This window comes from Drosophila subpulchrella, chromosome 2L, assembly GCF_014743375.2.
Source record: "Drosophila subpulchrella strain 33 F10 #4 breed RU33 chromosome 2L, RU_Dsub_v1.1 Primary Assembly, whole genome shotgun sequence".
In the NCBI taxonomy this organism is placed as follows: Eukaryota; Metazoa; Arthropoda; class Insecta; order Diptera; family Drosophilidae; genus Drosophila; species Drosophila subpulchrella.
Window position 1 is genome coordinate 5553324 of NC_050610.1, and position 24766 is coordinate 5578089.

Genomic DNA, 24766 nt, shown 5'->3' on the forward strand with positions numbered 1-24766 from the left:
GTTTAATTGGTTCATTGTATGCTCTATACAATATTCAATGTTTTTTTTCCATGAAAAAGCGTTGGTGAAAAAATTCAATTTAAAGGTGACCATAAAATAAAGTATCACTAAAAAGCTTATAATAAACGAATACAATAAAAGGGTACTTTAAGATATTTTTAAATACTCTTTAAACTCAACTTGATTCGAGCTAAATGTTAATAAGATATAAACATACTTTCCTCAAATAGGTATACCAAATATGTATTTATTTAAACATGCTTTTCTGAAAAAGAGATTAATTAATCGTACTATTTTATAAGATTCACCTTAACACCTATTTGATTTTTCTTATTTATACGTAAACATGCCCCAATTTACGCGGCATCATATCTACACCTATCCACATTTCTGGCTCTGTTTTCGCATGCACATTTATTTGGCTCTGGCCCGTTGAGTTCTGTGAGTTATAGTGAGTGATTCATGCGAGTCAGGTTCCCATATTGTGCCAAAGAACAAAGACCTATCCGATACAGCTGCAGTATGCCAACCGCTTTTGCAGTGGGTTGAAGTTCGCCACCGGCTGTTGAACCCGCCATCTCAGCCGGCAGATCTGGCTGCCTATTTGGCCAATAATTACCATTTTTTTATTGGGTGTAAGCCAACGCAGTTGTCTAATTAATTCATTAGCGATTGGCTCATAAAGTTGCGACAATTGCCGTGTCTGGCTTCTGCGATTTTAATGACAATCTGCGATCCGAGGTGTCGTCATTTTTTCCTGGCCAGCTGGGGACCATCGCCATCGCAGCGGTTCCCTAGCGGAGGACACACTTTTTATGGCTATTCGATGATTACGTGGGCAGGCTCCCCGGCCAATTAATAAAGGCTGTTTTGTTTGCTTGTTGCTTTATTTTTGTTTTTTGCGATCGGACAAAAACAAGTCGTTAAAGTTTACCGCAGATGCCGATGCTGTAATAATATTGTATGCAAATCTCTCCCCCATCCAGCGAGTCGGCATTGATATAAAGTTTCAATTTACGGCTCATATATCATAACTTGGTCGGCGGACGGGGCTGCTGGGCCGTACTTATGGGCTTATTAACTCGTAAAATGCGCCTGTCACTGATCTTTTAGTTACAAATGTTGTCGGATGCTGCGCGGTTTTCCAGAGACCTTGAATCGGCGGATCGGTGAAATTCCATATAGATTAGTATCTTTCTGCGGTGGCTTGGCGTTTTTTTATGGGCTGATTTGAAAGTGCAATTTCAAATAATAATTGTGTTTTAACTTGTATGAAGATTGGATTTTTTGAAGCTTATTGAGCTTTTTTAACCTATTTTTTTCGAAGTGACATACTATATAGATAATCTAATGCAACTTCTTCACTTCACTTCCATTTCATTAAATTTAATTGGTTTAATTAACATATCTTTTCAATATATTTTAGGGTAATTACCGGATACATTTGTTGTATAAGATTAAGCCAACATCTCAATGACAAAAAAGTAACTCCAATGTAATGGGTAGCTCTCATTAAACTCAACTGTAATTAGCTTTTTAACCTTTTTTCCTAATTTTTCTCAAGATCTAACCATTTCCGCCCACTCAAACAGTTTTTATGACCAAGTGCGCCATCTAGTGGTGCAGCACAGACACCACTGTTGACCTTAACACAAATTGCTCTCGAAATTAGCAAAATTAAAATAAAAACAGTAAATAATTCCAACCAGAGCAAAGGCAAAAGCCAAAAGCAAAGGCAGAGTCAAAAGTTTCTTATCAGAAAAAGCAAAGCGAAAACCGGAATCAAAATAAAAGCCAGAGAGCGAAGAGCGTAACAAAGGCAGAGAGAGAGCGTATGGAGAGAGAGAGCGCAAAACAGCTGAGCGCGACTTCCAATCGGAATTGCGAGCGGTTTTCAAGCAGAAGTAAAATTTAAGTCGCGGCGAGCGGACGTGTTTGAAAAATACAAGCGGAAAAACAAAGCGAAAAAAGTGCGATTACAAGAAAAAAAACAGAGATTTAAAATTACGCAGGAATGCAAGTGGAATAAAAAATAATTAAAGCAAAGTGAGTGCTTTCCAACTGCTCCAGTGTTGTGAAATACCCAACAGAATCTAACGGCGATTTGCGAATGCCGAATCAAAAAGTGCCAACAAAAACGTGACGCCAGTTTTTCAATATTCTCGAGCCGAAAATCATGTGTTTTTTGTTATACCCTTGTGTTTTGTGTTAAATGTAGCAGACGACAAACAAAATATTAAATTGTGTGCGGCAAAAATACCTTCTGCTTTGTGTTACTATTAGTGTTAAATTCCCTTTGCATTGCCCACAATCACACACAACAAAACCGAAAAAGGCAAACCAAAAAAATTAAGAAAAGCGCAAACAAGTGCAGGAAAATAAACCAAAAACAAACCGCTAAATTTGCAGGTTAGCCAGCCCCTCCAGAAAAAAGGGCGAAAAAATCAATTATATGTTGGCCAGTGCCGGATTTGCGGTGGAATCGGGTTGAAGACCATCGATAGCCACACATCATGACGGAGCACCAGGCGGAGGAGCAGGCGGCACCGCCCCCGACCAAGGTCAAGGCCACGCCCACGCCCACCCCCAGCTCGAAGTTCAAGGAGGCCAAGGAGGAGGGCTTCCTGTCCACCTCGCCGGATAGCGCCAATGGCGATGCCCAGCAGAAGCTGCCAGCGGATCAGCTGGCCACCATGTCCGCCACTGGCCTTCATCCGGAGAAGCCGGGCGGAGCCCGCCCCCTCATCCTGCAGGCCTTCCACCAGTGCTCCTCGCCGGAGCAGTGCGTCACGCTGCACAACATCCTCGACTCCTTCAAGGCCCCCCTCTCCGAGGACCAGGCCTGGGCCCTGATCCACCAGTTCGCCGGTCTCTACCACCAGGTGGCCGTTCAGGCCCACACCTGCGCCGCGGACTACGAGGCCGCCCTGCCCACCGGATTCGAGCTGCACTTCCACCGCGACGGCAGCGTCCACTTCTCCGGCCGCGAGCAGCTGCCCCAGGAGGAGCGGCTGCCCCAGGAGCGGCTGCCCCAGGAGCAGGCCGAGGTCGGGGATCAGCCGGACCACAGCGCCAGCAGCAGCGGCGACAGCAGCGCCATCGTCATCAACAGAGGTACGTAGATCTGGACTTCTTATAACACTGACCCACAGGAAAAGCAATATATAGTGTGTATTCGGTCACAGTTTGCGGAAATCATAAACTTTTCTTATTTTAAAAACCATTATATTAACTATTAATATTTATTTTATTTTCTTGGAAGTGTCATGTTATATTATCATCTTATATTATTTATTATTTTAACTAGGAATATTTATTTTATATCTTCAATTGTTTCATTTTACATACTTTTTTATTTTGTTTACCAGTTTACATTTTTTTGGTTGAGGTACAATATTGTTCCTTTTTTATCCCAATAAGTTAAAAATTCAATCCCTTCTTAAACATTTCAAAAGCTTGAAAATATATTTGCACTTAAAAAAATCAAAATTTAAAGATATTTTCCCATTGTAATATATCTTAGATACTTTTGGAAATATTGTCGTTAAATTATTTTAAAAGTATTCCGTTAGTAAACTTAAATTTATACATTTTGGTAAAAGTTTTGTCAGTTAAAAATTTAAAACATTCGATTTTTTAAATCCAATTTTTTATTTTTATTTTTTAATTGTAATACCATGAATATTATGCATTTCCTTTATCAAAGCTATAGCAGTAAACAAACTTCTAATCTTTAGAATCTCCATAGAAGCGGAAAAGTTTAATTGAACATTGAACATGAATTATAGTCATAAAATAAGTGATTTCGGATTGATAACATAATGAACCTAGCAACCCAAATGACATTTTAATGTCGTTTTCGCTTTGGTATACCCTTTCACTACGGTTAATTTTTTGAAAAGTAATACAGAACATGTATTTTCTATAGACATTGTTTAAGTTTCCAACTGTAACTACTTCCGTGTCTTTTGATTAGGGTTCCCCCAATTTTTCTCTAGTGGTTTCCTGAGGCTATAAATATGTCTTCCTTTATTTTTTCGGTCTGTCAGGGGTCAGTTGGGTGTTGATTTCAGATGCGGAACTGTAACAGTGATGAAAACTGGGCCTGTGATTAGCTGGGCCGGAAAACCGGTTGAATTGATGCCCCTCCAAACGGACAGAGCTTTGTCTTTTCGGCAAACGCTTTCATTTTCAGTTAATAAGCCACAGTTAACTTCTTTCTTTGGCTCTTTTATTTTCGGACAGTGATGTGCGTTTCCGTGTGCCATCCACCTGACTGTTGGCATCGCCACGGCAATCGCCATCGGAATCCCAGCACTTTCCAAACAAACAACCCACACTATCCACATCCAACTCAGCGGGCCGATGATGACCTCTGCATTTAAGTTATGCAGCCAGCTTTGATTGAGGTTTTTCTCTACTTCAACTTCTGCCTTCTGTCTGATTGCGTGCTGGCTTGGGAAAGTGTAAACGGTGACTCCCATGAAGAAGGTCCCATCCCAGTACACCCAGTCTTCAGTGTTTTTCACTTTCTTTTGTATCTCAGAGTGCACTGGAGAAAAATCACGTCATTTTCTGCTTCAAATCAGGAGATATTACTTGGTAGAAAATACTAACACTCTTTGGTTTCATTATTCAAATAGAAAGTTAAAAAAACAGTAAAGTTCTAAAATAGAATTTAATAAAAATTAGGCTCTTTTTAAATAATGTAAGATCGATATTTGACCGATTTCTCATCCTCATGTTAAATTTAATATAGACTTTATACTAGAAATACTTGTATACTCTATAAGACGTAGGTTTACGTTAAAAGCCCACTTAAAGCTCAACTATAGGTCGAGAAAACGGCGCTTACTCTGCTCTTAATTGAATACAGTTTGATCCTTTTCTCCGTTTTCTCATCATTATGTTAAATTAAAGGTAGACTTTAAGCTAGAAATACTTTTATACTCCATAAGGAGTAGGTTTAGGTTAAAAACCCACTTATAGTTTAACTAGAGGTCGAGAAAACGGCTCTCAGTCTGCTCTTAATTGAATACAGTTTGATCCTTTTAGCTCTTGTCAATTATATCTCTAGATTTAAATAAACTTTAAATAAAATAACTGTAAGAAGCAATCATTTTTACCTGTGTGATGATCACAACATGCTTTTTCTTGTACTCCCCCCTTTTTTCTGTAATTGATGAGGGGTATTTTTAGTCCCTGATCTCTAGATCTACAGAACGTGTCTGAGTCTGTCTCAAAGCTAATTGTTTAATCATTCGTCTGCCGGGACTGTCAAAATACAGGCCGGTAATCTATCGGCTTTTAGATAAGCCACGTTAATTGGAAATGCGTTTGTGAGTGGGTAGTGATGGGATCTTCATTCTCCTAGGTGGCCCTTGATGTGACTCACACAGCTTTTGGCCCACGACATTAACCGCATTCTACTGCATTTCTATATGCCTTCTCGGTGATGATCTTTGTATGGGCCTCTCTATTTGGCCAGGCCAACTCTGTTTATAGCCGGCTTTTGTATCAGCGAGGCCAATTAGTTAGCTCTTATAAGCAATTAGCCAGGTACATGGCTGTTCTTAAGGGCACGCAGATACAGGAAGTTGGTTGGAAATCATAATTGAATTGTGTATCTCAGAGGTGAAGGAACTTTAAGAAATAGCTGATATAGCTCGAGGAACATGGTGCCTTAAGGGCACATTTTCAAATCTTCGATATTCACTAAGAATGCTGTTTCGATTAAAAAACTCTTCCACAAGTTCTTCGATCCAAAACCTCTTAGCATTATAATCTTAAGATATCTAATGCACAATTCCCAATCCCAATTCACACCCCACCTTTGTTTATACTTATCAGCTAGACTTTCTTCGGGGCAAACAGAGATCACCTTGTAACACCTTAATTGCCGCTAATTTAGCAGCTAAAATCCAAGCCATCGGGTGAGATATCGAAAGGTTTGCCCGGGAACCTCGAGAACCGCCAGCAGGGGCAATTAGTCTGCTCAAACAAGTTATTACAAATGGTAGATGGTAGATGGTAGATGCCATCAGACCCCGGCACCTTCTAATGGTTTTCATTCGGCTGCTTCTGTTTTATCCGTGGCCAACAGCTGAAATCGTTGGAATATTTTCGCAGGTTACATTTTCGGTGGGGGCTTTGAACTTGCCGCATCGATTTCGATTCCGGTCTTGATTTCAGTTGGTCTCCGAGTGAAAATCGCGCTCCATCGCCTCCTGACAACCGCATCGCCAGGCGCAGCGAATCATTGATTGTGTCGAATGCCGCTCTAGACCCTCGGAGCTCTCGTAACCCTCGGGAACCCTCGGGAGTGCCCCGGACCTTGGAAACAGAGGTGTGGGCGTTGGGGGTTTCGATGGAAAAACGTCGACGGCGCCGTCGGGTCGCCGCGCCCTCTGGCGCCTCGATTAGGCGCGCAGCAATTTCCACCAGAGTTTTCCACATTTTCACGGGCTCACCGATAAAATTGGCGCTTGAATCTGTCAACACACAAACTCGCCATTACGTTTTTCAGCAGGCTCTCAGAAAATTGGGCAAACGGATGTCAGCAGGTGTTTGGTTATTGAAAATTTTCCACTGGAAAATTCGCCCACGCTTACTGTGGAGCCTTCTCCTCAAGGTCACGGGTCATGCGCAGTTCTGGAAAATCGGAAAAGCAGAATTTATGGAAAATGGTAAGGGCGAATTTGTTGTGGTAGGTTCTCTCTTTCCCAGCCAGCTGTTGATTGTGCTCCACCATCTTTTTCGTTGAGTTTCCTTTGATTCATCTCGTTTAATCTGGTTCTTCCGTTTTCAAACACATTTCTCCCGATTTTATCAAATAGATCTGAAAGAAAGCTGGAAAAAAACCTTTGGGGGCTCGAATCATCCGCTTGGGTTGGGTGATGATAATTCATTTTCATGTCTATGACTTTCTTGTTTTCTCTGACAATACGAACAACTGGCCGCTCAACTGGTTTAATGTTTAAATAATTACACTAAAAATTACCCAAACAACGGGCAACGAAAAATGCCCCGAAACTAGAAAACCCAAACAAAATTATAACGAAACTAAAGCTCACCAACAAATTGGTTCACTTTTTGCTGTCCGTTGTTTGAGGGAAAATAAAAAAAGACGCTTGGTGGAAGTAACTTTAATTGGTCGGGGGGAAATTGTGTCTAATTTTTGGTTAGCCCATGCTTATCTCTTTGTCTAGTAAGAGTCTTTGGGTGGAGTCTAAATGAAGAGTTACCAAATGATAATTGTAATGGGCCGCCTATTTATTAGGCCAGTTCAATGGGCTCCATTAGCCATTAGAGCTGGGGGTATATTTAGCTGAAGGAGTTTTGAAATGCTTCAGTTTGAGATAAAGGTCAACGATTGCCCATCAATTATTTTATTATTAGACGACGTGGTTTATAACGTAAAAATATCCCAAAACCACTTAGGCTTAGCCAAATATTAGAGTTTAAACATCTTCGACTATTTCACAACCCCCAAATATTTTGATTTTGCAACTCTTGCTGACTGGAAACCCACTCGAAATTTCTTGGAATCTGGGACTATATATTATGTTTATTTCAGATTAGGTAGCTGCCTGAAATGCATCTATTATAAACTTGCTGCAATAGCTTATGTTTTTAGGGGACCACAGACCACACCACGTGCTTTTTGTTTTCCGTGCTGGCTTATATTATTTTTTTGACACATCATAGACCCAAATTTAATTGCCAGCTATTGTTGACGCTCCACTTTGTGGGACACAATTAATATAATAATTTTTTCATAATGACAACAAATGACATAAGCACGACGACGAACCTGAACCAAATTTCAGAGACCCAAATGCGGTGGGTTGTTTTTCTTTTATAAATTGGGCCTCTCCTAAACTTGTCCACCTGTGCAGTTTGCATTCGAGTTACGAAATCCGCTGACCATTGGCTGCATTTTGAAATGGAAATACTTTGTGTCGCCCTCGGACAGAGAGACTCAATGCAAGTCCCCCGAGACTCGGGGTTTTGAAAGTGCGTCCCAGGCCCAATAAATCACACGATAATCCAAATTGTGGCTCGCTTTACGCTCCGTTGTTTGGAAGACACTTGTCCGAGTGTGTGGGGTCCATTGAGCTGACATATTTGGGGCCCAACCGATCCAATTGACCCTGAACCGCTTGCTTACGCTCCAAATTATAAATACATTTTGATGCAATTAAACGCAATCGAAAGCGGCAGAAGCCTTCGATAGAGCCACTTTTCGTATTCCTATCTTATCTTTTTTGAAAAATATATAATTCTATCTACGTTCATGTCAGGCCAGTCGGTTAATGCATGTGTTAAAGTATATATTCCAAATGTGTGTCGAGTGGCAGCCACATAAACAGCTTGGACTCGGAAGGTAGACAAGAAAACTTGCTAAAAGGTTTGTTAACCCGTGTTTCCGACGAATGCGAGGAGTAGAAATCTACTCCATGGGAACCTGACTCTCGGATATGCGATAAAGTCAACCTAGCTAGAAAGAAAGTGTTGGTGTTTGATAAGCTTAGCGTTTTATATATTTGATAAGGTTCTATTTATGGGTCAGTTTCTTAAGCAAATCAACCTTGTGATATAATGCTGTGGTCAGTTTATATAGGGTATTATTATTATTATAGTAAGGCTTAGGCAGACTTAAGCAATATATACTTTTAACCGCTTACTTAGATAAAAGTACCGACTCTTATGATAAGCTTGAATGTGTTTATTTGATTGTGTGATTTGATTTCTGTTTATGGAAAAATGAGAAGTAACAACAGAAATGCACTTGACTCTTGGTTGTACTAATTTGTTTCCCATAAATGCGACAGTTTTTCAGAGATAAGATTGTTGGATTATAGCTATAATTATAGATTACAAAAGTCCAAAACGACCTTGTTGAGCTTGGTCATGTTATAAAACAAAAGCAAAGAATTTATTTCTAAAATTCAAAAACGAACCTTTACTTAAAAATATATTTTAAGCAAGTATTTTTTAGATCTTTTGATCTCTTGTGGTTTGGTTATTCACGGCTTCCATTGTTTACCCTTTTTTGGTAAAAGTTTTGTTGAATAAAAGAATTACAATCAAGGCCAGCGGTTTAAATCTCTTGCAACTGATTTATTGTAATTTTATCCAAAGCAAATCCAATTCAGTGTTTGGAAACCCACATACATCTCATTTTTGCACCTTCTGTTGCAATCGCTTAACCGTTTAATTTATGTGTTCGTGAGATACATTCATCTTCAGCCGCCGATCCAATTTCGCTTGACACATTTACTGGGGGGCGTGGGCGTCTCCGGCTGGGGTAATTCACCTTGATGGCGATTTTCCACGGGGCCGCGATGACTGCGCAGGCGCAACTAAACTGTAATCGAGACTCTCGCTTTCTACGCGGCTTGATACCGCGCCTTGATGACTGTGAAATTAGACGGCAGACTGCAGATTGGGGGCTGAAGACTGGAGATTGAAGACTGGAGAGTGGAGTCTGAAGACTGAAGACTGCAGAGCGGGTGCCGTCGTATCGCTGTTATCATAACCGACTAACCGACCGACTGATTGACTGACTCCGACTCCGACTACGACTCGCTGAAAAACTCAAACCTCTTTCACTTTGCATATTGCCGGCGCTGAAATTACAATATAAATTTATATACACGGCATACGTATAGAAGAAACAATCTTTAATCAGCATTTACGCTTTCATCTTTCACATTTCTCAAAGAGTGGAAAACAACACCAGCAACACTGCCATAAACAACAATTGTTGTTGGTCCACAGCAGCAGCCTGTTGACGAGTTGGTTTGAGATACAGATACTCGGATACTCGCCGGCAATCTTCAGTGGGTTTTTGGCCCGGCTTTGGATGCGAACTATTTTAATTTGGTGGCAAATTTGCATAGTCTGCATACCTTATGAATTTGTTCGTCTATTTGTCGCTTTAATTTGCCATCGGAGGCCATAAACATTTACAAATCTGCTCTTTCTCTCGCGTGCACAAAAGATGAAAGCAAGAGTGACATTTAAAGCGGACCAGCCCAAAAATTTGGGAATCTTTTGTCTCCCCGCCCTTTGTTGGGAATTATTTTCCAGGCCTTATGCAATAAACGAACACACACGACAATTGAAGAATGGAGATCATGGATATTGTGGTTTTGAGGCTGGTTTCGGAATGCCATTCACTTGATTGGGAATATCTTGGCAGGAATTGTTACTTCATTGTGGTCACAAACGGACTGTGTTTGGACTTATGGGCAATACGGGTATTATGCGTTTCCTTGTGATGCAAAATAGCCGCCGTCCAAAAAAATAGCCTGGGAACTTGGGGGAAATATGGTTTTTGAGTTAATGAGGTATGAAGTAATTTTTAAAATAACTTTTTGGGCTGTGGGAATTTAGACTTACTTAAAATAGAAATTTAAAAGAAAACTTTTGCCCTTGGGTAGTAAGGCAAGGTTACCTCAACTAATGTATCCTAATTTAAGTAGCAAGCCTAAAGTTTGATTCTTTTGAAAATTACAAAACATGGTTCCGCTTGATTATTGAGTAACCACTCCGAAAACCAACGCCCGTAATTACGTTAATTGCCAACTATCTATCATTTCCTGATTCATTATTCATCCGCGCTTATTAATTAATTAATAATTTGGCCGTAGAGACGCGGCATGCACTTAAGTGTAACCAAAACAAAACCGAAAAATTTAGAGGTGGGGAGGAAACTCATCAGCAGCTCATTGCCCGCATTTGATTGATAAATATTTTAAATACACCTAAAGATGTTGTAAACATTCAACGCCACGTGAAACGCATGCCAAAAAATTCCACGGCTGTAAATTATGGGTTAGAAACAAAGTTGAAAAGGCAAATTGAAAAAATATGGTCTTTAAAATGCCGAACATTTTTACATTTTAACGCCTCAACAGATTTCGCTCGTCTAATTAATTTTTCACAAAATCTGCATAGATATCGTTTTTTTTTGCCTAGATTATTTATCAATTTCTACAAAATATATGCAAACAAAAGGCAAGCGGGTCGGTGTGCGGTTGCCGTTGACTTGCACATGACTTTCCTGACATTAGAAAGTAAATTGCCATGAGGCCACTTGGTCAACCATCAGAGCCATGCACTCCACCACCAACACCGATTCAGCAAAAAGCCACAGCACATTTATAAAACTTTATTATATAGTTTTCCATTGAACCTGATGAAATGCAAGTGGAGGAGGACTGGGATGATGAGATTGTCGAGGTTGTGGAAGGCAAACAATTGAAAGTCAGGCCAGCAAAGTGCTTTGGCTTTATTATTATTAATTGGATTCGACGGGAGGAAAGTCCATTGTCTGACCCTGAGACTGGTTTCCCTGTACTTGGACTTTTTTTGCAATTTTCCAATCGGAAATGCAATTTTCATTATAGAAATTCGAATGTCCACGCTTTGAAGCGGCCCCCTGACAATCTAATCTTATCGAAATGGGCTCGTTAATTTCTTTTTTTCAGCGGGCAAAGTGCACAACACCATGTGTACAGGAAAGTAGAATCCCATTCTCTTTGGAAACGTATGTCGGATCACCAATTAACCGACTCAAAATTGACGCATTGGTGTTGGCTGATGATTCATTTTGAGATAGGGCAATGTGATTTTTTTTTTTTCGATTATTGAATTGGCGCAACCTGAAAGGCCCTGCAAAAATAAATGTTTTTGGCCCCTTATTAACTATAATCTAGATCAGGAAATACATTGTTTTGTAATTTTTTTTAACAGAAGAGCGAATTTACTGGGCATATTTAAGGTATTAACCTTTATTTATGGCCCATTTATTACTTCCTTTTGCAAATGGCTTCCACTTGTTTGTTAATATTTACTATTTGGTAAAGAAACCAGTTATTTAAACAGCTGAAACGTAAACAAGGTGTTTATTTTTGGTAGAAATTATAGAATATTAAATGATCCCTAAATGAATATAAATAAAATAGCAAAAAACAATCTTGTTAACTTTATCTGTACAATTACTCATGTCAGTTAGGAGTCACTTGTTGAGATAGCTTATTTTCACATATGGCAAATAAATTTCAGCAGTTATAAACCCTAATTATTCACAGATGTTGGCTGATCTGGTGATCCTCAGTGAACTTTCAAATTGTAACGCTCGCAAACTTATTCAATAAAGCTCAATCAAATGCACATGTTCCCAAAGAAAGGAACGTTACGGCTGTCTCATAAATCAAGCATTAATAAAACTTAAATTTGCGTAAATTTGACAGCACTCGCAGATGGCAGAGGAATTCTTTTCATTTGAAATTCTTTGATAAATGTCAATTAATTATTAACTGGAACCGCCTGCCTGCCTCGGAGCATGAAATTTATTATTTAATTATTAAGTCGCGGCATGTTTCGTCCGCCTTGGAATTTTGGGATGAATTTGCCTAAAAACCCAACTCCTTTCTGTCTTCCCCCGAAAATTTACCCCTGCTTGTCTTATTTCCTGCGAAAGTGATGGACAACCCAGCCAGAGTAAAAAACACATCATAATGATATCATGCTGGGCATTGAAGCTCATCTCTTATTTTAGTGTTCTGCCTTTTTTGTACTTTTTGTTCGGCCTATTTCCGAAAACTGTGTTCTGGTTGTCTGACCCGCTAACTCCACTAACCTGTGCTTAGGTCAAGAGTTTAATGCGGAACCAACACAATGAAGGGGGCCAAAGAGTTAAGATCAAGTGTCCGTAATTCATGGGACTTATGAGTCATTTCGGGATTGTATAACTTTTTTGCGGCAGAAATAATTCAGGTAGAAAACTAATTATAAATGTAAGGAGCGGAAATTTTTTTTTCGACAGTAAGAAAAACAGGTTTCCAAGTGCATCAAAGTATTTTAAGCACAATATTTATAAAAAAGTGGTTTAAACGATAGAAGTTCTTTAAAAAAAATGTTTAAAAAATAATGTTTATTTTAAAATACATAAAACTACAATCAAATCTAAATAATTCTGGAAAATCCCATACCATTAGCATACCGTGCAGAGTTATCTCGCGCAAAATCAAGTTGATTGCAATAATATTTGCCTCCCCTGCTGGAGTATTTATTGCTGGTATTTAAAGTTTGGGTGTACCAACCGGTTGGTCAGTCAGTCACGCTTAATAAACTGCAAAGTGGAATTGCTGGGCCATGATATGGGGGGACTGGCCACCCCTTTACTAGCCCCCACTCCGCCCCCTTTCCATGGTTTTATTGTCACAGCTTGTAATCAAAAGCCGGCCGGTCAGCAAATCAAACCGAAAAACCGACTCGAGCACCTTGGACGGTCGACTAGCGGCGCTGGTTGCTGAGTCAACTATTTTTTATTTAGTTGAAAATTGCATTTAATTGTTTAACAAAATGCCTGGCGCGTTATGTGGCTTATAGAGATATGAGTTATAATACAATTGCTCGAGTTGTCCATTGACAATTTTCCGGCCCGCCCCTCCCAGTCACCAGTTACCTGGTACCACCTGTCCCAGTCCCGCTCCAATACCGCTCCCGATATCTGTCTGTCTGCACAACAAGTTTATGATTGCTGAACCCGTTTGCAAGTTTTGTTATTTGTTATTTCTGTTACAATTTCTGCCCGCTTTTTACCCTGTTTTTTTTCTATGCTCTGGGTTTGGCCATCAAGTGCGGAAGTTGCCGCCGAGCCAAGAAAATAAGTTGAGACTCGAAATGTTTGCATATTTTTTTAAAATGCAATTGGAAAGGTGAACAATTTCTGCTGTTGTTTGGCTTTCTGCTTAATTGCAATTGACTCGTTTATGATTTCCCGCTAACTGTTACCGAATTTATTGATTGCACTTCTGAGCTTTTATTAATTTACAATACATAATCTCCGATTTGTTTACTCAACAGCCTTCGACAACAACCATCATCATCACCATCACCATCACACGCCGCTCGTCGTTTCGCATAGAAAGGTGAGTTTTCCATAGATTGGTTTCGACGACAAGTATTTCCCTGTTTACGAAATTGTTCCTGGTGTTTTAATGGCTCGTAAAGCCTTTGGGTATCTTTCACGTGTGCCCCGGTTGGTGACTATTAAGTGCCCTCAGATTACAGATTAGAATTATGGGCCGTAAAGTTCACGTAAATGAGTTCATTTCGTGGCCATGTTGCTGTCTTGTTACGGTTCCGGTTCGGACTTAAATTAAGATCCAATGATTTATTGTAAAAGGAATGGGTTCTTAGCCGACAGAGGCGATTTCGAATCCAAAAAAAGCGGACGAGTTGAAACAAGAACGGATAAATATAGAGTCGTTAAACGCTTTGATTGTCGCGTAAATTGGATCAGACTTTTAAGTGCACTGCACTGATTGATCATGGGGTTATAATAAGGTTTTGGTAGTCTTCTCACGGAACGAGAAACAGCAATTAAATGTCGAAATTGGAATAGAATGGATAAATCAGTTAAATAACTATAAGGAAAAAGTCTTAGAGATATAACTACAAAAAAGTTATTATAAACAAGACGATTAGATTTGTTGGCTATAAACTTTTCCACTGGGTTCTTAACGACATATGCGTATTATAGCAATTGATTGGATATTTTATTGGTTATATTCTCAGTTTCTCTGCCCTCCAAACTACTCCACACCTCTTTTCAATCAGCCCCAAAGAAATCCCCCACATGAACACCTATCTCGAAAGGCCCGAAGCTGACATCAAATTGAACAGGCCATAAAACAAAATGAGCTACAACAAGTGAGACAAGCTCCCTAGCATAATGTGTGAAAGTGTTGGCGGCCCAACAGCAACATCACCGATTTTATGGCAATTTTAGCAGATGTTCAACACAGCCGCACATGCGAAAGTGTTTTCCTAAAAAAAGACCCACGAAGAATGCACTTTAAGGTTTCAGTTCCCATAGGCCAGGAAAAAAAACCGAAAAGCTACAGCAAACTTAAATCGAGGCAAAGCAGCTGAGGAAATGCGCAGGCGCATCGGTGGAGAATTCACATGATGATCGCTGGTAACCCTGTTTGGGGGCAGGCTTAAATCTCCGACGAGGTAATTAAAACCATGAGCAACTGCAGCAGCAACAGGGCCAACTGCATTTAGGCCCAAGAAGATCGTAACATGGAAGCGCCAAGTTTCTCCACGCCTGGAAATTTTTAATGTATCTTTTAGTTTGCCTCTCGTTGTTATTTTCCCCTACTCTTTTCCACAAACTATATAGATGCCGTTTTCAATTAAGTGTTGCTGCCGCAATGGGTGTGTGTGAGAAATATGCATGTTTCACCGCTCAATGGAGGTCGCTCCTAGATACTCGCTATATATTCATTCTCCCCAGCTCGCACAAGGTAATTCCATTGTCTCGGGGGTTCATGAGAAATTTCCGAATGCATTCTTACCGCCGTGCTGGGGGTTACCTTAAAATTCCTATAATTTACGGTCATAGAAGACCTTATTTCAGTCGGATAGCATACATTCTTTCATAAATATGAATAGAGTGGAGGGGAATTCTTTCGTGGGGTAGCCGTTTATAAAAAGATTGGGTTACAGTTGGTAAACAAGAAAATTCTTGTTCTTATACCATTTAATATTTACTATGATGTTTGTTAAATCGGGTCTTAAGAGACTTCGCTGTATTTTCAAAGCATACTGCTTGTAAAATGTGTACTTTACATAACCCGGTTTATAGTAAGGGCACACAATTTAGGAAGTATTTGCCAAGACTCGAAAAAACGCAATCGACATAGGAAAAATTCGCCAATTAGCTCGACCACCCCATCGTGAGTCCCCCAAATTGCGATCCACTAAATCAAGAGGCCCGTCAGCGGCCGAAACGAGCTGAAATTGGACATTATTATACAACAATTGCAAAAATTACCCAAGGGGTGGATTGTCGCTGGTAAGGTCAGTCCTCCCCCTCAAAAAAAGAAGGAAAATGGGCGTTAAAAGTGCGACTGCAATGCGCAAAAATGTTCATTTGTTTGTTTAAAGCCCCGACAACAATTGAAATTGAGTGGAAAAAACAATTGCCGGAGACCAAAGACTTGAGAGTTAAGAGTGACAGCGCGTGCAGTGACATTTTCCGCTCGAAACTGCACTTTAAGCATGTTTGACCTTTGTTTTGAAACCCGCGACTTGGGCCGCAGTCATTCCCATAGCCATATAGCCATGGCGATAGATGCCCAAGTTGGGGTTATGCAATTGCCCAAAGGACCGACTAGCGATGCGGAACTTATGGCGCCTATCATATGACAAAGCAGACATCATCATCATGGGATATTATGCAAAGTACAAAATTGATGATCACATACTGCTAAGCGCGAGAGATAGAAAAGAGATATGTTTATGGATACAAATTGCAGCTGGCAGCCCACTAACCGCAGAAGACTTCATCGCTTTTCCGGACTCGAACTCGTGATCTGCAACTAACTGGCTGACTAGTTGGCAAAACTGACTGACTAACTGACTGAATGACAGGCTGTCTGCCTTTCGGGGATGCGGACTAGGAAGTCGGTGGCGAATTTCTGCGGTCTGCTCAGCCCACTAAGGTCGCCTAGAAATTGGTAATCTATATCCCAGATAGTGAGTCAATCTGTGATGCGCTTCGCCACACTCCACTGCTCACCAGCTAAATGAAACCTTCAAAACTACATAGCCCCATCCCATCTATATTTTTAAATAAGGGCTTGGCCAGCTCCATTTGTTGCGCTTGCATTGCCATAAATTGCGTTTCGTAGAGTTTGACGGGAACGGAAACCTAAAATGTTCAATGCATAGGGGGCATTTCTGTAATTGGTTTATGGATTTCCGATACTATTTGGGTGCGCCACCTACCCGAGGGAATTGAAGTTGGCATCGGAATCGGTGGCTTTGGCGGCTTTTCGGTGCCGACAAATAGGATTACTTCTCTTGACAGGCGGGCTTTAATTTATGCTTGGCTCTCTAATTTCCTTTAATTGGGTTATAGGGGCGAGTTGCAAAATACTCAAAATGGGGCAGGGCAAAATTAAGCCGGATTGAGCGAGTTAATGATGCCGGAAGACGATTTCGGAAAATTTTCGATCAAGGTGTTCTGTAATTTTAGTACCCTATTGTAATGTTAGTTTTCTATTGCTTAAATTTTCATTTAAATGTAGTTCCCATAAATATAAACGATAAGACCTTTTACTAAAACCGCATGCAGTTACTAAAATAAATATACTGAGTTATCCAACAGTCTTAGCAATTAGAAGCTTTAGTTAACGTGATGCAATTAAAAGTAGTTCTACTCAAACAATGAAAAACTGTAATTTGTTTTACCACCCAAGGTTATTATCTGGTATCTAATTAAAGATCACATACTTTAATTCCCTTTAATGGCGCAAGGTTAATAAGTACTTTTAGGGCTCCGATTTTCATCTTTGTTTCTTTTTAATCTCCATAATTTATTCTTCCGTCTAAAGTCTAAATTCATTACAGCAAACAAACAACTATTTCATTATGAAACCGCATTTGGCTGTCAGGGCTAAGAGTCTCGTGCAAAGAGTTTTCATATCTCCAAAATAGATAACTACACAATTGCAGAAGCCGTGGCCTAAATTTTCAAAGATATCGGGTGACACACCGTAGGCCATAGGTGTAATGTAATTCGCAGCGGACTTTAAATTTGTTTTCAATTGGCCAGAAAATGAGGCAAAGTGTGGCCAACAAGTGGGATAAATATTTCCGTAGTGAAGTCACAGCGATGAGCAATTACCAATGCAAACTGCGGTGTGCGATCAAGGTTTTGTGAGTACTCCGAGCAAATATTAACTCCCAAAAGCGTGCACAATTATTTACAGTAAATATTTTGCATGAAATACGGCTCTCGGGTTTCCTTCTTTTGCGTCCCAAACTCTTTTTTTGTATATAGCTGAAAAAATAAACGAAATAAGTCATCGCTTTTTCAGAGCGTGAACAGCTGGCCTACCTGTTCCATTTAACTGGCCCGCCCGTACTTTTATGGGTTCGGTTCGTCCCGGTATACTCGTACCTTATGCTCCAGTAGCAGCAGCAACAGCAACTAGCAACACCAGCAACAAGCAACAGTTGCTGCCACTTCCACTTGCAACTTTGGTTGCTGCTGCTGCCGTTGGCCAGCTCCAAAAACAATGAGTCGCCTCCTCGGGATGGCGACTTGGTTGAGTGCCTCGCCGTTTGTTTTATGCTTCGTCTGGTTCTCTGCTTTTGGCTCTGGTTCTCTGACTCCGGCTTTAACTGCGACTCTGGATCGGACTCGCTGCTATAGCTACGCATTTATAATAGACGAGACATGGCACAGTGGGACGAGATTGGCTAGAAACCATGAGCGGATCCACAGGAGGGGGTTATAGGGGATAGATCAAAATATTCATAATTTTTAGATTTCTACTCAAATTTTTTTTCTCCCCCTCCCCCACAACAAAATTTTGGATCCGACACTGTACACCATACTTGGATATAAAATATAATTACTTAAATGCCACCCAAATTCTTAATAGTCCATTTAACACTGATCGCAAACTCAGAATTTTAGAAATTTTTTTCAATTAATATTTTTTGGTTTTTTTAAAAAAACCTTGTTAGGACTTGTATTAGTTTTGTAGTTTTTAGAACTTGTGTCAAAATATATAAAATTATGGCTAATTATTTTTAAGTGTACATTTTTTTTATTCGTTAACTATAAATTAAGTTCTCCTTAATCTATCACCTTGCCCCACTGTGCAATTCGACGCCTGTTGGCTGTTCGCTTTGGTGACGGCGCAGACGCAACGCTCCTTGGCCCATTGTTCTAGGGAATCAATCAATGGATGGCAGCACAGCACCAGAACTGCCAAGAGAATGGGATCGGGGATCGTATGGGCTGGGGATGGGATGGGGATGATGACCATGTTGATGACGATGACAACGCGCGCACGACGTCAACATAAAAGTGTCGATCAACTAAACGTTCTCTGGCCTGCGGATGAAGATGATGGCTGAAAGGGGAGTGGAATTGGGTATGGTATATGGGATATGGTATCTATGTGGGGAAACATTTTGAGAGGCAGTCAAGAGGCAAGCTTCATGGCTCGGCGGAGCTGGAGCTACGGGATTGTCTTTGGCGCTGATTCTCTGGAGCAATTGTATTCACGAGCGTCTGTAATTGCATGCACCGCCGTACTTTTACCCATGCCTTTAGCATAAACACACTGAGCAAAATAAGCTTATTCTTCTTATTAAGAACCAAGCATAAACCATTTAATATTTTCTTAAAAATGTTAAAAATTCTTGACTCTATTTAGTTTTTGATAAGAATATTTTTTTGCTGTCAGAATATGATTGATCATTTCTGCTATTTTATAAAGGCTTTGAAAAAGAAAAAATGGTGTTTACCACAAAGTTAAGTTAATAGAAATTTGTTAAATCTGTTTTAAATTATTTTTTAAAATGTTTTCATAAGTGCATTTTCCTCAAACTTCAAACTTTTGGGCGCCTAAACAAACATTGACTATTTGAACTGAATGCATGTCAATATTTGACGCCTGCCGCCGTTGACCCCCCATCAGGTCCCCCTTCTTGTTTGACCGTTAGGCAAACAATGAAAATTTCAAGAACCCAAAATCCACAAGGAGGGTCTCAAGTGCGGCCACACTCGAAATTAGAATAAATGCAAACGACTAGCACTCGGGATTTCTCTGTGGGAATGAAGCCATAATTCGTGGCTCTCGCTGGACGAAGACCCAGCCCATTGAAACCCATTTCTGGGCCTGCCAGTTCGTGGCACATGGACGTGATAAAGGACTCATTAAAACATCACTTCAATGGGCCGGCCCAGCAGCCTCCAAAGTCGAGCTGCAGTTGGGGTCCCAGGCCACAGATACACACCAATGCCAGACACTCACTTGTTCAATTGCTCTGCCACTCTAAGACCCCCAAACAACACTCCAAAAGCGAACCAGTCTTTTTCTGATACCCTTTGCCTTTTTGGGGGGGCTAAGAAAGTTTGGGACAGATGAATTAGGAAAAGAAAAAAGGCAAAACAAAGTAAGGTGTCTGATCTTCTTTTAAAAGCAAAGTTGAAACTGATAATAATCTGTTAGATATTCTAAAAGATAAAATATTTTAATAGTTGTTATTTTTTTTAGTATTTAAGCAGAACTATCCCAATATTAATTATAGATCTGCTAAGATATTTCCCAAAAAAACAAAACATTTTCTTTGCCATAATAGTGAGTATCCGGAATTCGCTAGCTGCTTCTATAGATTGTGCAAAATGGAAAGAAGACGCCAAACAAGTTGCTGGCTCACTTGGGAGAGTAACAGTTACTTTTCCTACATATATACACGGATATGTACGTGCAGCTTATATATATTTCTAATTTTTTTGGGACCTGCCTGCACATAGAGAAGGAGTTGCTGCTGGCGTCCAGTTTGGAGCCCGTCATGGGAAACCGCTGGCAACTGGTTGCCAGTCACGAGTTGGTCCCGGCACCAGCCATTCTATTCTATTTGCCAGGTCCGACTTCTCTTGGCCAGGCTCGATTCATAAGCACACTTGCAATTTTGTGGCATTAGGGGTGTAGAGGTTGCTGTGGTCGGTGCACAGGGAAAAATAAAAAAACCTTCGATTTTGAGGGATTAGATACTAACATATTTTTTAGAATTCTTAAAGCTGCTTTTAGTATTTAAAAAACATTTTTGATTACACTTGGACTATTGAAACTAGCTTTTATATTTAATCTTTTGTTTTCATTTCCAGTTTTTATTATCAATGATATTTTTGATAAATATTTTATTTCTAACACTAGTCAACTTACATCAGTATCGTATTTTAGTCCCTGACAAAATAAGATCTAATCAGATCTGTTAATGGTGTTGACGCACTATATATATGTCACATTAAAGAGTCATATTATAAAGATGTTAAGTCCGGTTTTATGACCGATTTTGACCATATTTTTGTAGACGTGTTTGCGGTCGTTTGATTTCGAGGGGCAGTTCAGTTGACTTCTGCAGTCATGTGCGAGTATTTCAATTTCTGTTTTGGTCCGCCGGTGGTAATACGTACGGTACTTGAGCCAATTACCCAATTAAACGCCAGCGTTTTGTGCTATCTCATCGTCGCCATCGGTACCAGAAAGATTGCCACCCCCTCTGGATCCCGAGATGCCCAAATATTGATATATGGCATTTTGTAGGCTATAGCCCCCTTGGCCATTTCTTTGATTTGAGTCATGTTCTAGAGGCGTGTACAATTAGCGTTTTGTTTCGGGTTCCGTTATAATGCTGTTAGGGATTATGCTCCACCTCGCTCTCCAATATCCGAAAACTTGTTTATCGATTATTATCGATGCGTTGTCCGCCGATCTGTCGGTCTGTTGTGACGCCTGGATCTTGAGTCTGGGTTTTCAATATTGATGGGCGATCTGCTGGTTGTAGCTGCTCATTGATTGCTGTAGGGCTTTGATCGCAATCTGCGATCTCTCCTTCTAAGCCTGTCTTTAAGAGAGTGCTTGTGAGCGTCTGTTCGTGTGCTTGAGCAGGCTTTTCTAGGTGGCCTGGTGCGATCTTGGGTCTCGAGAACTTACCGGAACTGCATTAAGCGTTTTGATTGAAGCATTTGATATTGATGGATGGGTTGGGTAAACTGGGAATTGGCGAAATTGGTTCCCATGGATCCATGAGAACACGAGGGCGAGGAGGTAATGACTTTAAGCGCTAAGATTGTCCACTGAGGAAAATTAACTACAGGTAGTAACTTAATTAAACTTTTAAATAAAAATATAAATGGAATATTTCGCTATAACTTGACCAACACAGAGATAATTCTGACGTTCTCATCTGAGTTGAAAATGTTCTTGAAAATAGAACGACAATTTTTAAGTTAAAAATATTTTCAATGTGCTTTGTTATTAAAGCTCAATTTAAGAGATAACTCTTCTCACCATTTTGTTCTTATATTGAGAACATTTAACCAAAAAAATACTTACATGGTTTTTAAGAACGAATGTTCTTAATTCAAGAAAAATGTACTTGAATATTTGTCACTGTGTACTTATATTATTTTAAAACAATTTTCGCTATTACTTACATATGACCAAACATATATAGAAAACATATACATTCTATTTTCACTGTTTCGCTCTAAATGATTCATAATATATCTGTTGCTGTAGGGGCTTTCCTGGTATCGCTCCCAGTGCCCCACATTCTCAACATCATAATTGTCTTATCAGTTCTCAACAGATTGCATATTGGCCTCTTTCCTCAACCGAAAGCCAGCCATATATATTTATGGTATCAACAAAGAAAGAAAATAATGGGGAAATATTATTATTCACTATTTTAGCCGTTGCGAATCGTGTGAATTGCCATTTTCTACATGAACATAAACAATAATTGTAGCACCAGCATAGTTATATCTTGTACATAGATTTATATACGGGTATATATTTATATATATATAGAAAATTAACCCAGTTCGCACGTCTATGCCGAAACAAACAAAAGTTTCCGAGGCAAACGAGTCGCTGGCAACAAAAGACAAGAAAACGACGAAAGCAGACTCACCTGAGAAACAAGGCAACATGCACCTCGAAAAAAGGGGCGGCGAAAGGGGAAAGGTGAGAGGGCGGGGGAATCCCCGGGCTGATAATCATGTCGACGTCTAATTGCAGGCGGTCTTGGCAAAATGTGCAAATATTATTTCAAGACAGTTACAAATTCCGAACCGCACTCATTCGCACTTAAGTCTACGCTTGTATTCACACTCGCATTCACATTCACACTCAGATTCTCATTCCCATTCACTTTCACCTATTTTTTTTAAGTGCGGGACGACACCTTGCCTGATAAGCTGAGAACGCAATTATTAGATGACATGCAGCATGTGTGGTGCACTGAAAAATATTCATCTACTTTGGTTTATCCAAATTTATTTTTTTGCGATTTTTAACGAATCTTTTATGATTAGAAATGGACAGAAATTTGAGTTAAAAGGTAAAAACGAAATTTGTATTACTCAAACAAAAGATTAATAGGTGAGAACAAAAACCGTTAAATATAAATGGTAAGGAGCTAAAATATTGTTTTAAAAAAAAGGAAATTTTAAATATTATTAAGATAGAGTAATAAATTAATTACATTTTTAGGAAACGGCATTTTTTAACACGTTCTTTACTTTATCGTATTTGTAATAATTTGTTTGTCTTTATTGATCTCTTAATAATAGAACGACTACATTTCCTCTTGTGTACCGCTCATATTCATAATTCTCTCTTGGTTGTTCGAGTCTTGTCTTGAATTTGGGTCAAACATGCATACTCATTGGCCTCCCCTGCCATCTCCTTATCACAAATGATCCCCCCTCGTGCCCACCTGTCGCCCCCTGTCATCCATCTTGGCTGCCTGGGCAAAGAAACTGGAAAATCTAAAATTGTATAACCTGCTCCCAGCCGGCCAATGTGGTTTTAGTTTCCTTCAGCCCACTGGCCTGTGGGCCAGGTCTCCAAGCTGGAGTTGGACCCGTGTATCTCAGTATCTGCGGCCATAAATTTCAGCCACTTTGATCTCGCCACATCGAATGTAAAGTGCTTAATGGGCCCGAAACAGTTGACCAGACTGCGCAAACAAAAATAGGAGAACAAGAAGCAAAAACCGAACCTTTTGTGTGCGTTACAAAATTGCATTGTAATTTACAAAAATATTTCCAGTTCTCATTGTCTCTTTGCTGTTTTTTATTTATTTATTTCTTTTTTTTTTGTGAGCTGTTCCCCAGAGATTTTAATCGTTGTCGCCAGCGTCGCCTTGTCAACGTTGTTTAGCCCCCCAATCCCTCCCTAGAAAAAAGAGTTCCGACCGTTTTATGCTGCTTTACATTGGCGTCGCATTTTTTGCCCCTGTTGCTGTTGCTACGATGTTGCTGCGGTGCTGCGATGTTGCTGCTGCTGCTGCTGCTGCTGCCAACATTGATCACGACTGGGCAGATAGCCGGTAGAAGTGGCCAAGTCGAGAGCTACTTGTATGCCGGCTGCCGATTGTCGTTTGCCTATATAAATATATATATCTATATATATACGTATTTATACACGGCATTCTTTCTATGGAAACAATTGCATAAAATGTGAATCCTGATAGCGACAGAAAAAGCCAAAGCCAGCCACTAGGAAATGGTCAAGTCAAGTGGGTAGACCACAGAAAACAGTAGGAGATCGCAGACTGAAGACTGAAGACCGAAGACCGGAGACTGGAGACTGGAGACTGCAGATTGCAAAAAAAGGAGTGGAGGGCAGATGGCCAGACAAGGAGTTTATGATTCCCCCAGATGCTTAGTAGACAATGGGTAGTCATAATGGAGGATCGCGAGAGGTCTGCACATAAATATAACAAACTGAAATTCGCGACTTGGGGGCTTAAGTTTCATTCCCCTGAGAAAAGTGGTCATAAACTAGGAAGTTTCGAAAAGTTGTAGAAGTTAAAATGGAATAATATTTTAGTGAAAATAACTGAAAACGGGTTTATGTATAAAATCTAATCTTTATAGTAATTAAAACGCCACTGGCTATGGCAATTTTAATTGTATTGAATAAGTTATTGTCATGTATAATTCGAAATTTATTCGTTCTGTTCCCGTTCAAGTTTTTCCTATGGGCTTTCAGCTTAACAGTTGGTCACTTTATGGGTTGACCTTTTGTTCTCCACAAAAATAAACTCGAGTATCTTGCACTTGAGTGGACACCCGCCAATTGCAGCGGCTCCCCAAAGTGCATTCAAATATTCACACCTCGCCAGACAACCCAACTTCCCC

At 40.0% G+C, this 24766-nt stretch overlaps 1 protein-coding gene across 4 annotated transcripts in view; it reads left to right on the forward strand.

Annotated features, from left to right (window-relative positions):
- Window positions 1-1912: 1912 nt before the first annotated feature.
- Window positions 1913-24766, forward strand: part of LOC119548843 (protein spire) — a 41479-nt gene continuing 18625 nt past the window's right edge. For all 4 annotated transcript variants that reach the window (XR_005219333.1, XM_037856461.1, XM_037856463.1 and 1 more), the window contains exons 1-2: window positions 1913-3114; window positions 13882-13946. Coding sequence is in view for 3 of the 4 variants with exons in the window: in XM_037856461.1 (XP_037712389.1) it covers window positions 2514-3114; window positions 13882-13946 (666 nt within the window). In the remaining variant the exon portion in view is untranslated. The remainder of the gene's footprint in view (window positions 3115-13881; window positions 13947-24766) is intronic.